This window comes from Rana temporaria, chromosome 4, assembly GCF_905171775.1.
Source record: "Rana temporaria chromosome 4, aRanTem1.1, whole genome shotgun sequence".
NCBI lineage: Eukaryota > Metazoa > Chordata > Amphibia > Anura > Ranidae > Rana > Rana temporaria.
Genome location: NC_053492.1, coordinates 370,111,335 through 370,127,302, shown reverse-complemented (window position 1 = coordinate 370,127,302; position 15,968 = coordinate 370,111,335). Strand labels below are relative to the sequence as shown.

At 46.2% G+C, this 15,968-nt stretch overlaps 1 protein-coding gene and 1 non-coding gene across 2 annotated transcripts in view; both read right to left on the bottom strand.

The window, feature by feature from the left end:
- Positions 1-15,968, bottom strand: part of LOC120937586 (protein ELYS-like) — a 104,953-nt gene that overhangs the window by 23,095 nt on the left and 65,890 nt on the right. The window contains exons 30-33 of the mRNA XM_040350931.1: positions 15,228-15,330; positions 7,062-7,144; positions 5,783-5,964; positions 1,739-3,488 (exon numbers count right to left, since the gene is read on the bottom strand). Coding sequence (XP_040206865.1) covers positions 1,739-3,488; positions 5,783-5,964; positions 7,062-7,144; positions 15,228-15,330 — 2,118 coding nt within the window. The remainder of the gene's footprint in view (positions 1-1,738; positions 3,489-5,782; positions 5,965-7,061; positions 7,145-15,227; positions 15,331-15,968) is intronic.
- On the bottom strand, positions 11,527-11,599 carry TRNAK-CUU. Its single transcript has one exon. It is a non-coding gene; the product is annotated as a tRNA-Lys (tRNA).

The window sequence follows — 15,968 nt, the reverse complement described above, 5'->3', positions numbered from 1 at the left end:
CAGAGTACCAGAACAATGGTCCTAGCCGACATGAAATGCCAAAGCAACCTTAGGCAGAATTACACCATCTTGTCCCTGTAAAATGTACAAGACCAGGAAGGGCTCAATACAGGACAGCGTTCAGACACATGCTTCACAGACCTGATGGCAACAAGAAATGCAACCTTGCAAGACTGGTTCAAAATGCATTTTTTTAAGTGCTGAAAGAACCTAAAAAAAAAAAAAAAAAAAAAAAAAAAAACTATGCCGCAGAAGCCCACAGTCCTGCCCCTAATACCTACCTGAGCCCTATCTCAATTTCACAAAGTGCACAAGAGCTTCAGCTGTCTCAGGTCTCTACCGCATTGGCTGAGACAGCAGCAGGAGCAATTGGCTTCCGCTACGGTCAATCACAACCAGTGAGGGGGGATTGGTTGAGCCACCGCTTGTGTGAATGGATGTGGAGCATCAGCTCAGGAGCAAGCCTGCTCGGGTGCCCCATCAGCACGTTGCTTGATGTCTACCACTTGGTCAGAGGGGCCTGGAGCTGCAGCGGGGGACCGAAGAGGAGGATGGGGGGGAGGGGCGCTACGCTGCGTAAAACCACCAAGTATGACATGTTTGTTATTTGAGGTTTTAAAATAAAATCGGAAAAATATGCCCACTACCCATTTCTATATGTAGCATTCAACAAAAAAAGGCCCATTAACCACTAGCCGCCACAGTTATACGGGGGCAGGTCGGATCGGCTGCGCGAAATGACGTAGCTACACGTAATTTTGCATGCCAGCCAATAGGGGCACACGTGTGCGCCACTGGAGGCGCATGCCCCCTGGTGCCGACGTACGTGCCCAGAGGGCGCGATCACACCGGGCACCCGTGATCGCTCGTTACAGTTACCGGTCCTGTCAGGGGGAGAAATTACTGATCGTCTGTTCATACAATGTATGAACCGCGATCTGTAATTTCCCCTAGTCAATCCCACCCCCCCCCCTCAGTTAGAACACACATTAGGGAACATAATTAACCCCTTCCTCGCCCCCTAGTGTTAACCCCTTCCCTGCCAGTGTCATTTTTACAGTAATCAATGCATTTTTATAGCACTGATCGCTATAAAAATGCCAATGGTCCCAAAAATGTGTCAAAAGTGTCCACCAGAAGGTCGCAGTACCGATAAAAATTGCTGATCGCCGCCATTACTAGTAGAAAAAAAAAAATATTAATAAAAATGTTATAAAACGATCCCCTATTTTGTAGACGCTATAATTTTGGCGCAAACCAAACACTTATTGCTTTTTTTTTTTTTTTTACGAAAAATATGTAGAATAATACTTAGCCTAAACCAAGGGGAATATATGAATATATATATATATATATATTTTGGGGGGATATTTATTATAGAAAAAAGTAAAAAAAAAAATTTCAAAATTGTCACTCTATTTTTGTTTCATAGCGCAAAAAATAAAAAACGCAGAGGTGATCAAATATCACCAAAAGAAGGCTCTATTTATGGGAAAAAAAGGACGCCAATTTTGTTTGGGAGCCACGTCGCACGACCACGCAATTGTCTGTTAAAGCGACGCAGTGGCGAATCGCAAAAAGTGGCCCGGTCATTGACCAGCAAAATGGTCCGGGGCTGAAGTGGTAAACACCTTAGCCTTTACAATGAAAACCACTTAACAGGGAAGATATGAAAGCTTTAAGATTTTATCAGAAACCGTAACAGTGGCTATATAAAAGAGCATAAAAGCAAAAATACCTTTTGTATTCTTTCGACGTCTTGGAGTAGGAGTGGTGAATGCAAATGTAACTGTGGAGGGATCTGGAAATGTGGAAGCATTACTCAGTCGAGTCCTTGTTAAACGGGTGCTTTTAGTCTGGTCATCTTGATCAGCATTAGGTTCCATGTGTTGACTGTCTACTGGGTGCAAAGCATTTAGCCTTTCATCCACACTTTCCTCTGAAACTGAAGGAAGAGTACGTTTTCTCATCTGTCTGACAGACAAGTTGCCTTGCTTTGTTACTTTGGTCAATGTAGGCTCTTCAGCTTGTTCTAACAAAATAGTTTTTTTAGATGGATCCGTGAATTCCTCTGCTGGTTTGCCAATATTGGAGCTTCTTAGCCTTTTCCTAGGTGTGTCTTCAATTTGCTCTTGAGACTCTGCATTTTCTTGCTCAGCTGCTGGAACATCCATCAGATTTTCGGATTTTATTCTTGACCATCGTAAGGACACTTTTTTTGGAGAAACCGGCGGACTGGGATTTGTTTGAATGTCATTAAGCTCAAAATGCTTCACCAACTCATTTACAGCACGCTTTCCCCTACGACCTCTTGTAGGTGTAGTAACTTGTTCGGTTTCCATTTCAGAAATCTTAGCTATTGCTTCCGTTTCAGCTTCCTGTATAATTTTAGATGATCTTGTAATCCTAGGCGGTGTTAGAACACCAACCTTTGGATCTGGCAAGTCTTCATTTCCTTTGTTCACTTGATCTAAAATGGGAGCTTTACCTCTACGAGTTCTAGCTGGAGAGAGTGGCAGCTGTGCCGTTACCTCCTCTACACTTGTTAATTCCACTTCAGAACTTTGACTTTTTTCAGAAACTTGGTTTCTTTTCCTTCTGAAAATTTGTGAGGCTGGTTGTTCCTCCTGTGAAGTGGAAAGTGTCAGCTTTTCTTCATTTACTTTGGGTTTTCTCCCTCTTCTTGGAGTTACTGGATGCTGAACCTCCGGATCAGCACTAGTACTTTCAGATCTTGTCGATTTCCTTACAGTCCTCCGTGGGGTTTGGGGGTTAGCAACCTCAGAAAAGTCTCCCATTAGTGAGGTTTCTAAAGCTTCTCCAAGCCTTGCAACATCTGATCTTTTTAGTGGCGTTACAGCCTGGATAACTCTCTCAGCTTCCACATCCGATTTGGTTTCCTTTTTTTTTGCAGGCGTCCTAGAAGTGCGGACACTTCTGCGCTTCTTTAGAGACTCATTTTCACGGGCCAATTCGTTATCCCCTTCAGAAATAAAATCTTTGCCGCTTGTACTTTTGAATACATCTAGCAAGTTTTCTTCTACAGCTACCTTAATTGGTTCTGGCACGTAAGGCAAGGTCTCCATAATTTTTGTCTTATGTTCACCATCTACAAGGGTGAATGCATTTGCAGGGCATGTGTCGGTAATTTTAATTTTGCCAGCATATTCCTCAGTCATTAATATCTTTGAAATGGTTTTTAGTTCTTTGTCTGAATGTTCGGATTCAAGAGCTTCAGACTCTGCAGCTTTATTTTCTCCTTCTTCCTCTTCTCCTTCTTCCTCAAGGACTAATGTAAAATTACTAGCAGCTACAGCATTCTCTACATCATCATCAGTTTCCATGGCATTCCTATCATCAGAACGTTCACATTTGTAGTGATCTTCAATAAGTTCAGCATTTGAATCCACCTGGAATTCAACAGCTGAATGCAACTTATGGCAGCTGGTCATGAGTTCAGATGCCTCTTTTTCCTTTAAATCCTTGTCCTATAAAAGAAAAATTAAAGATTTTCTTAAAAGGGGTTGTAAAGCATCATTTATTTATATTAAATAACAAACATGTTATACTTACCCCCACTGTGCAGCTCATTTTGCACAGAGTGGCCCCGAACCTGGTCTTCTGGGGTCCCTCGGCTCCTCCCCACAAGAAACCCCTTCATGGGAGCTCTCTCCCATGGGGGTTAGTTCTTGCTGGCGAACTCCCTTGATACAGCCGGCGGCCATAGCCGTTCAATGTATCACTTGACCCCACCCCGGCACGCCGCGTCATTGGATGCAATTGACAGCAGCGCGAGCCAATGGCTGCGCTGCCATCAATCCATCCACTCTAGCCAATCAACGGCTAGACTGAGCAGAGAAGAGGACAACTGGGGCGAGTGCAGACGGTGAACGGTCTCAGTTAAATAAAACGGGGGGGGGGGGGGGGGGGGGGGTGTAACTGTCAGATGTTTTTCCACTTTAATGCATAGGATCCATTAAGGTGAAAAAACGAACCTTTACAACCCCTTTAAAGCAAAGCTTTTTTAACTCAACATTAAAAACTTGTATTTACAACTGTGGCAACATTGACATTCAGAAAGTATTAAAAAAAAAGGTAATGCTAACATATTTCACTTTAAAGTATATAAGTTTCAGCAAATTAAACATTATGCAATACACCTCTGCTATATATGCCAATTTCCTCATGTTCTATCCCTTTATCACTGCAACAAAAAACAAAAACCTGATGATCCTGCCAGAAACCCAGTGAACTACCTCTACTCCAAAAACTGAAAATGCGCAACCAGTCCTGTCCACTTCTCCCCATTAACTACAGAAAACCTCCCCATGTTACTGATGTGGAGTGAGGAAGGTGTTTTGTAGTCCAACAGCGGTAAGGTGGTGAACTGGGCAGGGCTGGCATTGCTTGGCACTTTAGTGCAGTGAAGGCACTGTGCTGTCAGCTCACTAGATGAGTTTAAGAGCAACTTGGATGTTTGGAAGAGCAACAGGTATTTCCGTGCATAAAGAGCTTTGGTTCCTTGAGAAATTTTCTAGTGGTTCCCTAAACTGTGGCTGGTTCATCCCCCATCCGATTCCCACATAGATTTGGATCCAGAGCAGCATGGCAGCACCACCTGCACGGCACCCTAAAGAGCTGGTCAGCCATCTGTAAGGGTTGCATTCTCACCACCACTGTGAGGGCACATCATTCTCACTGAACACCTATGTAAGGGGCATATTTCTAATGAGTCCTGATGAATTCAACGCCAGGGGTTTCCCCAAGACCTGAAAATATCAAGGGTTCCTCACAGGTTAAAAAGGTTGAGAACGGCTGCCCAACAGAATGGTAATTATGGAGTGAGAGTATCTTGTGTGCAGAGGTTATTAGCAATTCGAGCCAGAGAGTTACTATAAGAAGCTTGCTTGCCTAGATTATATTCATAGCACAGTTTATTTTTGACTACTAGCGCTGCACAAATTAGTATTCATTTTGTTGTAAAATATACACAGATGGCGCAAGCAAGCTAAAAGTTTATTGGTTTTAAATGCAGATACGTTTTTTTTTTATACACAGTAAAATGGTTTTATTGGAGTTCACCAAGGAACAAAAGAAAGTCTTTAAGCTTTGGGTTATACTGCTAGCAGGGACATGTCAATGATCGTACAACACAAATGGAATGGATCAATGGTCCTCATTGGACCCTAAATTTTTTTTTATAAAGATCAAAAATCCTCTCGTCCACGGTGGGACACAGGAAGTGTTTAAGGGGTAACTCCACTTTTGTGGGGTGGGGAAAACAGCAATAGATATACATCTCATAGAATTGCTACACAAGCAACTATGCAACTTAAAGTTCTTTACTTTTGAATTTGTAGCGCTGTAATTTTCTGTAAAATTAAATGCAATATGACTGGTGTACAGAACTTCCCCAGAAATGTAATTTCCTGCTTGTGCGATTGACTCAATGCTTTCACAATGGAATGTGAGGAGCGGCTCTTTCAGGGCACTTTGCAGGCACGATTTTTAGCGTTATAGCGCCTCAGTGTGAAAGGGGTCCTAGTGAATGCATGATATTCAGGGTATGCAGAATAAATACACCGATGTCAGGGAGTGCATTGTGTTGTAGTGTGCTAAAGAGCACTTGGTAGCAGGATCACAGAGGAGCACTGGTCTATTTTCTTGTCATGTTTATCGCCATAAAAATGCAGACAAAGTCAAGATTTACATAAAAGCTATAAAAACACACGCTGAAACATAAACCTGAATGCAGAATGTAAACATTTACATTAAAAAGTACCTTCTCTTGCAAGCTGCGATGAAGTGGGGATCTAGCCACAGGGTATTCCTCAATCACTAGACTTTTGTTTTCTACAACTTGTAATTCAACTTCTCCATTGAGCTCCACCACCTCGTGTTCTTCATTTAGATGTTCTGAATGTGCACTTGCAATGTCTTCACTGTCATGAATACTAATAACAGCTACAAAAAGGAATACATCTGTATTATAACAACAACGGACATGAAAAAAAAATCAGGCTAAAGCTCACGGAAAGCTTTGCCAAATTAAAACAGAATAACTTTAATCTAAAACCCTTTTCACACTGGGGAGGCGTTTTTTCAGGCGATTTAGCCCTAAAAATCGCTCCTAAAGTGCTGCCGAACCTCCGGCAAAGTGCCGCTGCAGCTGAGCTTTGTGGGCTCTTTTAACCCTTTTTGGCCACTAGTGGGGCACATTTAACTTGCGCTAGCGGCCGAAAAGCGCTGCAAAAATGAAGACGTTTTACTGCCGACACCTGGGTCGCTTTCAGTGTGGGGGCAATTACATTCTGTACAAAGTAATTATTTTCCAAACATATGGAAACAGTTGGGATGCATGAAGAAGAAAAAAACGTATGGCATAGCTATTTGGAGGAAAATTTGCAGAATTAAAAGTAGCTACAAAAAAGAGAGAATACTAGTTACCACAAAATAAATTCTAAGACATAGAATGGTGAAACAAGCATGCCACCCTTCCATGCACAGCAGGGGGACTGAATCAAGCAAATACCACTAGAGCGGAATACATGTGTGAAGACTGTACTGTTATTAAATGCTATGCTCACTGCTCTACTTGTGCTTCCAGATAAGATTTTTTGTCTTTTCAGAGAAACGTGCCCCTAAAAGTAAACATGTGCTTTACTCATACAGAGAAACAGTCACCTGCAACAAAGAAATATACTGTATTTCCAGGTATTGAGAGCATGTGAAACTCCCGCTCCTTGAAGGTTGAGATGCTGGTTTTCAAAGGTCCAAATGCCTGGTACTATAACTATCAAGGGAGAGAGTTTAGTGCTGTATAAGCTCTAACCACAAAAACTTGGGAGCTTACACAGGGTTTTTTCTACTGGCTCATTCTATTGAACAGAGCAGAGGGAGAATGGGAAGCCTTGTATAGGCAGCTGGAGGAAATTGGAAATAACGAAACAAGTCAATTGCATTGCCTACATAGTTTACCTAAACTGTTCACTGTAGAATTTCAGCTCAAATTGGTAACGGTATAAAATAAATTACATCTTAACATGACTCTAAATACTTACATGCAGAGTCCTGGGTGGAAGAGACAGATTCCGGATCCACAGCAACTGTCTGAGCATTATCATCTTCTACCTCCTCCGAATCACTAAGAAATAAATCCATTTTAGTAAAAGTTACAAGGCACTTACCTGTAAAAACACTTATTCACAGGACTCAATTTCTTAATTCTTAGATCAACTGGGGTTATGCTCCATCTTAAACATATTTTTGGACACTGGCAAAAAGCAAAGTTAAAGCCCAGCACTGTAAAAACCCTGTGGTGTAAAAGATTTTTGACTTGCCTGTAAAAATCCTTTACTTAATTGATCATCACAGAAATAGCAACAGTTAACCTCCACCAACACTTCAGGTAGAATGTGACTTGACTGGAAAAGGAGCAACAATTTCCTTAAAGTCATAGCTATACCTGAGAAACAAGTTGTTGAACCCACCATGCTATAACGGAATGATAAGGGAATGAAAAGCAGCTGCCCTTTACAGGCCAAAAAAATTAATAAAACTCTGGCAAATGGGATCCATAGCAGAGGGGTAAACTTGCAGGGGCTCAACCACATCTAAGCAATGGATAGCAACTTTGACCCTCAAATCTCCATAGGCAAAGTTTAACAGGTTACCAGTTTTGAGTTAGAGGTGGTCTTTTGCTACAATTATTGCTCTCGCTCCAATGATTGTAGCCATACCTTACGTTTGGTTTGAACACCATTTACATATGTGGGTGCGACTTGCATATGCGGTCACTTCTGTGCACGAGCACGGAGGGACCAGGTGCTTTAAAAATGTATTTTATTATTTTAAAAAAATGACAGGACCTCTTTAATGTGAGATCTGGGGTCAAAGAACTCCGATATTACATTCACACTTATAGCGGATGTCCGCTGAAAAAAAATATATATATTAAAAGCCAGAAGCTACAAATACTGCAGCTGCTGACTTTTAATATTAGGACACTTACCTGTCCTGGAGTCCAGCACCGTCCGCAGCAGAGAACGAGCGATCGCTCGTCACTCTGCTGCCCCCCGCCATCCTAGGTGAGGGAACCAGGAAGTGAAGCGCTCTGGCTAAACTGCCCGGTTCCCTACGGCGCGTGCGCGAGTCGCGCTACGCCTGCCGATTGGCCCCCGCTGTGTACTGGGAGCCGAGTGTTCCCAGAACACAACAGGGGACGTCATGCCCGCAGTCTGCCCGAGACTGTGGGCTGGAAGTAGGTGCAAATACCTGTCTTTAGGCATGCAGCCTCAGTTCGTAACAAGCAGTACAAACCTAAAAAGGAGGGGTGGGAGCTGTGTCCGTCCATGGACGTCAGAGAAAAGGATTTTACGGTGAGTACAAAAAATCCTATTTTCTCTTATCATCCATGGACGGACACAGCTCCTTAAGTCTTGACAAGTGGGACGTCCCCAAGCAGTGTCAAAAAACGAGGGGTGGGAAATATATCAGTAAAACCAATTTTAACTTCACCCCAAAACAAGCAGAGCTCCTCAAACGGAGGAGATGCAACTTCAAACGACCGCCTGCAAACACTAGCGGGCGAAAAAAAAAGCATGAACGGACGACCAAGTCGCCGCCTCGCACACCTGAGACCGACTCATGTTGTCGGACCGGAAAAGGGGGGCCTGCCCCTTAAGAACACAGGCCTGTATGACAGCCTACCTGATCCACCGAGAAATGGTGGTCAACGAGATTGTCAGTCCCCTTTTGTGGACCAGACACTAAAGAGTCAGCTCTTCCGAAACTGAGCAGTAGCAAGCTAGTATACCCGCAAAGTGCGTACCATGCCTAAAGTATGAAAGGCAACCTCCGTAGGATGCGGCGGCCGAGGACAGAAAGATGTGAGAAACAATGTCCTTATTCTGGCGAAAAAGCCGAAACCACCTTCGGAAGAAGGGAAGGTCGCGGACGCACCGCCACCTAAGGCTATGAAGGATCAAACATGGCGGCTTGCAAGACAAGAGCGCCAACTCAGAAACCCCTCTAACAGAGGTAAAAGCCACTTAAAGGGGCCACTTCTGAGATAGTGTCAAGAGAAAATCTCTCTGTTTCCAAAAGGAAGATTCCCGAAGAACCGAGAGCGCCAGAGTCAAAAAACTCATGGGGGAAAAGATGGGCCAAGGGGGGGAAGGTATAGGATAAGCCCCCTCCACAAAAAAAGGTACCCACCAGGGAACGGCCGCAGAAAGGCCACTGAAAGAACACAGCCAAGGCTGAAATCTGCCCCCAAACGGTGCTCTAAGCTAATTTTTTGATCCACCAAGCTGTAAAAACAGCAGGCCGATGGACCCCGAGTACGTCCCTCCATCTCTTTGCACCCAGAGATGTAGGTCCGCCAGACACGACGGTAGGTTGACCGGAAGAATACTACCGTGCCCTCAGCATTGTTGAGGCGACCGAGTCGGACGGACCCCGGTCCCTTAAAGTCTGGCTTCCAATAGCCCTGTTGAGCAAGTCAGTGACTGTACAACAGGAGGAAGTATGGGACCTCGAGACAGGAGGACCTCCTGCCCTGGCTACCGCCAGGGTACCTCCGCTACCAGGCGGCCGAAATCGGCGCACCCAGGATCTGAAGCTATTAAAATCGTCGGGATTCCTCAGCCTCCACTCTGTGGGGAAGCCACTACAATGGGGGAAAGGCATAAAAAGTCGCTGAGACAGACCCCACAGGGCCACCAGCGCAACTTGCACGTCTGTACCAGATCGCTAGATCTGGCCACTAACCTTGATACCCCTGTGGCTGAGACGAGTGGCTAGGAGATCCATGCCCTGCGAGGCTCACCTCCTGCCAGGGAGTGGACTCCATGTACCAAGAACAGTCGTCTTGATTCAACATCAGGCGACTCCAGTAGCCCGCCTGCCGGCATACCTGATGGTAGCCCGAAGCCACCGGTGTGGCGTTGTTAGGTTGAATCAAGATCGGACGACCTTGCAACCCCCTCGACCATGAGGAGAGGCATAGCCTCTCATAGTACCGCCCACAGTACTAGGGCACGCAACGGTAGACAAGGTCTACGGCACCTGGTATTTCCAGGCGGACTCCCATCCAGGTGCTAACCAGGCCCGAGCTTGGGCAGTTACCGAGATTGGGCGCATATAGGCCTGTGTGGTCGTAGGTCCACTCACGACCAGCGACTCTAGGCCGACCGGACCCCCCAGACGCCCTTACAACCCTAGAGGTTGGCGTCCGTTGTAATCTCCACAGAAAGGAAGAAACCACCTCCCGGACCGAAAAGCCAGGGATCCCAGCCACCAATTCAGAGAGACACTGACTAGGTGGCGTACCTGAATCTGATGATTCAGAGACCAGAGATTCGTACCACTCGGACAGCATTTCCCTCTGAAAAAAAACACGAGTGTGGAACTGGGCATACTCTACCGCCTCGGAGGAGGCTGCCCACAGACCTAGAATTTGCTTGCAAACGGAGAGACCAATTGCGTGAGGTCAATAATCACCACCGACTGAAGAGTCTGCAAGTTCTCCAGGGAGAAAAAAGACCTTTGCCACCGAGGAGTCCGGAAGTCGTAGGCACTCCAAACAGTCGGAACCAGGGCCGACTCCAAATGTTTAACACCCACCCGAATTCACGGAGGGTCCGAAAGGCCACAGACACAACCTCTGAGTCAGGAAGTCGTCTAAGTATACCTGACGAAACGTAGGTCGGAGGCGGACCCGATCATGTGACTCCCTGCCCGTACTAGCTGACAGCTGGGACGCCGAGCCGTGCTACGGAGCCAGCACCGGACTAGACGACCCTGTCACGTACCGCACCGCAAGGTAGCGGTGACACGCCTGCAGCCCCAGTGCCGGGTAGGCACTTTTAAAGTAAGAGGCCATCTTGGCCATATGTACCTTGTTTTTTCTATTTTTTTATACAATAAATTTTAAGCAATATTACACTATTGGCATCTCCATTGCCTTTTTGTTTGTTTCATATCATATCCTATCTGGAATCCCTGGTATCGAGGTTCACTATTGATTTTCCTGTCCGATGTGCATGCAGGCACAATCCTGCATAAGTCTAGGAGACTATTGTTTAACTATAATAGTCCACTAATTCTGGTAAGCGCATTTGTTTGCTTCAACACCAATAGAGGGTGATTAAGAAGATTGGATTTGTTGGTGATGGCTTTCCTTTCCTTTTGCACATAAAGAATACTCAAGAAAGAAGATTTGTTTCATTTACATGTGATGCATTGATTGAACACTTATTGGGACTTTTTATATATTCCAGGGGGTCTTTTTTGGACGTAGAGACACTTTTGGAATTCATAAATATTTGTATTATATATATTTTTTTGAATAGTTACATTTTTTAACTATTTTTTCACAGAATCACGTTGGTTTACTATTTAGTAGCACTGAGTGGTCTAGCGCCCTCTACACATTTTTTCGTCTAAGTAGCCACGACAGCAAAGCCTCGCTGTCCCAACAAGGATAGGATAAGTGCAAAACTCCTTGGTGAAAATCATTGGTGGTGCCCAACGTGGGGCACGAACCCACGACCCTGAGATTAAGAGTCTCATGCTCTACCGACTGAGCTAGCCGGGCTGCTGGCGCCAGTTCAAAAGGAAGGCCCACAACTGACCGTGGGCATCTCCATCGCGAGGCACAGAAAAACTCTATGACTTGCGCAAAGTTGAACAAGCATGTATGCGTCCTTATGTCCAAGGACGCCAGAAAGTCCCCCGGATGGAGCGCAGCTAAAAACTATATAGGTAGCAGCCCCATGGTGGGTCGTACCTATGACCTTCTGCACCGAAGTGCAAGTGGCTACCCCACTGAACAAATGGATTCCGAGCGGACCTACCCATCATTCACAAAGACCTTAGGTCCTTGAAGCCCAAAATCGGATGGATCATGCCCATCCTTGGGACCGAGATAGAGTCTCTCAAACCACTAGTCCTGCGGAAAAGATAAAATCACACTGCAGCTTAGCAAGTCCCATACTGCTCAAAGGCAGACCGAGCCGGGAGAGGGAGACACGAGGGAAGAAAACTGTTCGGTGGATCGGAAGGGACCCTATCTAGTACCCCGAAGATACCACCTCACAGACCCGGAGGGCAGGGAAGTTCACCGAGCTGTTAACAGCAAAGACGACCCCCCACTTCAGAGACGGGCAGGGGAAGCTATATACATTGGCGGGTTCGGGTGCCGGCGCAATTGGCTTACGCACCCAGGGACGGATCAGCCCCCCAGCTGAGCCCTTGTCGGCCCAGGAGGTTCGCCCGCGGCCCCTGACTGAAAAAGACCGCTTTGGAAAAAGAAGGACCCGGCCCACGGCGGGGCCCCTTCCCCCTGGAAGCCTGAGGGAGGAGAGCGCTCTTCCCTCCAGTGACATCCTTGATAATGTCAACCAGCAAGGACCCAAAGGTCTCCCACCCAAAAAGGGTAAATCAGTCAGGGCGTATGTTAGAGGCCTGGCCAGCAGACCAGCATTCCAACCAGAGAAGGCGCCATCTCAGAAACCAAAGCCCTGGATATCAAGGGCGCGGCATCCAGTGAAACGTCACAGACATATACAGGGCCCTGGACCTGCAGGTCCGTTAGCCTAACAACTTCGGGAGAGAGTCGGCGCTCCTCCACTGTATGGGTCAAAATGCTCACTCAGTGAGCGACTGGGATCCAGAGTAGTGGCCACAATAGGCTGCAAGACAGACCCCAGCATGATAGACATGGAACGGGTCAGAACTTCGGATCTTCTCAGGCAAATTCATACAAGCGGGGGTGTCCCGCAATAGGGGGGGTGGTCACCTATACCTGACGCCCGGAGGGTCCACCACCGGAGGAGAAGCCCACTCTCTTAAAAGGCTCCCCTCAAGGGGCACCGAGCCGCCAGGCGGTGAGGGACTACAAAAGCCCTCAGTGGCTTTTCTCATTCCGCGTTTTTTAAAAATTAGCAAGAAAGGGTACAGAAGGAAAACCTACACAGAGCGGTCTGATTTGTGTGATCTCAAAAAAGACAGAGCCCCTCAGCGGAAACCCAGCTGCACTATCCAGCTACAGGGAGTCCTGTACAGCAGTGAGAAGCGCACCTCTAAGTGCCTTATCCTGCACCCCCAGGTATCTGGTCCATGGCTCCATCTGTGACAGAGCATTCCCCAGGGGATAAGAGGGGGGGGGGGGAGGAGGGCACTCCTTTGACCCCTGCCCGTCCACAGTCCCCCACCCTGGCACCAAGGTGTCCAGGACAAACAGTAAAAAAAAACCATCTGTGGGATCGGGGGAAGGGCCAGATACTGACTCCAATAGAGCAACCCATACACATAGTGTGTATGTATAAATTGCCATTGATTTACAGAAGCTCCAATGCCCTATGCAGGGCAACTCACCCTTCGCTGCGCTGGTCGGGGGTATCCCAGGGGACTCACCGAGGAGGAGACTGCCCAGCGCGCCATCCGCCCACAGCGTGTGGGGAGGAAAAAATACTGTGAGGAGACTGCGACATCCGAGGGACCTGTGTGTACCGTAGGATTCAGCACTAGGGGTCAGCCAAGATGGCCGCCGAACGTCCTCGGAGCACGGCTACGGCAAAATGGCCGCCAATGGGAGTTTTCAATGCAATTGAAAACCACCCCAAAAATGGCGCCAGAGCCGGCCGAATGGCGGCAAAACGCAGCATTTAAACAGCAAAAGCCTCTAAGGCTTTTAAAAAAGTGTAAAAAAACAAAAAAATACACAGAAACCTCACAGAAAAACTCAGGCCAGACACAGTCCCCTCAGGGAGCCCCCCCCCCCCCCCCCCCGACAGCGGCAAATGTTTGCAATGCAGCAGAGGGAAAGGAGCAGGGGAGGGAGGAGAAAAGGCCCCCCCAAACCCCGGGAATGCCCAGCCGTACCAACCCCCCTAAGCGGGAGGGACTGTACTTACCTCAGAGCGAGCATTCGCTGACGCATTCCTGACAGAACTACAACCGCAATGGAGGTAGCTGTCGGCCCGGTCCACTGTGAGTCAGACAACACCACAGCCCAGTCATATGTGGACCTCGGAGCAAAGCTCACCGGCCACCTCAGGAGTCATGAGGTATGGCGTGGCAGACCAAGCCTTTTTTGCAAATGTGTGTCCACGCATGCTGGTCGGACTGAGAAGACTACAAGGATCTATAATATCCAGCCTGTCTCTCAGCCGACAGCTGAAAGAAGATTCTTTAAGAAAAAATTAAAAGAAAAGAAAATAAAAGAAAATTTCTCCTCAAGGCGCTGGGCCCAAAGGGAGCCATACGTCCATCTCCTTTGCTAGGCAGAACGAAACTGAGGCTGCATGCTGCAGTGAGGAGGGTTATGTCTGGAGGGACCGCCCCCTGGGCAGGGCTGTTCAACTCTGTTAATGTAACATGTATTTAACCATTTAACATGTTTCTGCCTAGTCCTCTCCTGTAAACAGGGAACATAACCCACTTGTCAAGACTTAAGGAGCTGTGTCCGTCCATGGACGATAAGAGAAATGTTATTTTATATTTTAAACATTAAGATGAACACTAACGGGAGGGCCCGTGGGACCCAGAAGCTCTTACAAAGTATGAGCCAGGAAATAATGGATTCAGAATATCTTGGACTACCTGAGATGGGGCAGTAATGATTATCCACAATATATTCCAGGATATTGTTAAAGAATTAATTACTGTTTGTTGATTCTGAACTCAACAGGTTGATTGAACGAGTGAGTCATTCAATGTGGGGACACATACTGTTAGGTGTTATGTCGGCTGTTGTGATGTAAATTAATCTAGGATGGCTCCTGAAGATCTGTCGTTGTGGCTTGTGCTAATTGACACTGTATTGTGTGAAGGAGTCCTGTGATAAATGTGTATTGCAAGTTAACAGACAGTCTAAAGGTCATGTGTCTGAGACATCAGCCGTAGTTAATAAGCTCAGAGTTGGAGTCATGATGTCTACCAAAAAGATGTGTATTGGAGCTCATTGTGTGACGTTGTGGGTGGAGTCGAGTCATTGTTCATTTTGGTTACTGCAGGATCCTAACTGTATATAAGAGCCTGATTCTCATTAAAGGGTCTATTCGTTTTGAACCTCAAACAGGGCTGTCTCTCGTTACTGGGGGAATTCATATGGGTCGTGTTCGCTGGATTGTGGAGTGTCCTTAGCTGTCTTGGGTTCGGAATGGAATATCTTAAACGGCGTTAACCCCTGTCCCATGTGGGGTTCTGTTACAAACACTTACCACTTAACTTGAGTAACAATTTCCTGCACGGCAGTAAACTGGTGTAATGTTTCTGTGTCATTTTCAGATACTGAAAGATCGTCTGTATTTGCATCTGCTGTATCTAGTGAAAATTGAGAACACAAAATTATGAGTTAACACAAAACTTTTTTGGCCTTTGGAATGACACTTTTCAGCGGACACAAGCTACAAGTCACCAGTGTTTTTAGTTTGCTTTCTGACAACACAAGGATGTGCACATTTATTTTTTTCACATTCTCGTTTTGAGTATAGAAAGGCAAAATGCTCACACACCACCTTCTATAACCCTGGTCCCTCATGAAAAAAGTCTAGCAGCCCAGACTTTCAATACACTGGGACTCTGCAGACCTGAAATATAAAAGGGATTGAGTACACTGGAGAATCCTTGTATGTCCACTTGGGGACAAATGAAATCTTAAAACTGCAGGTTATCCTCTAGTAGAAGCATTGAATGCATTGGTGTCCAAGTGGGATCAGTACACCCCAATATATGCCTTCCCTAAAAATTCCTCCTTGTCTGAATTGTACAGAGCGCTCCCATGTAGGGCAACCCCACACCCCAAACATCCACTCCCCCTTTCAAATCTGTGGGAATGAAATCTTGTTCTCCTTGTGCTTCAGAAACATCTGCGTGAACCCATTAGAGGCACCTCTTTCACAAGATGGTGTTTACTGTAGCCAACACTGCAAGGCAGGTGTCTGTATTGACAGTCTTATCCT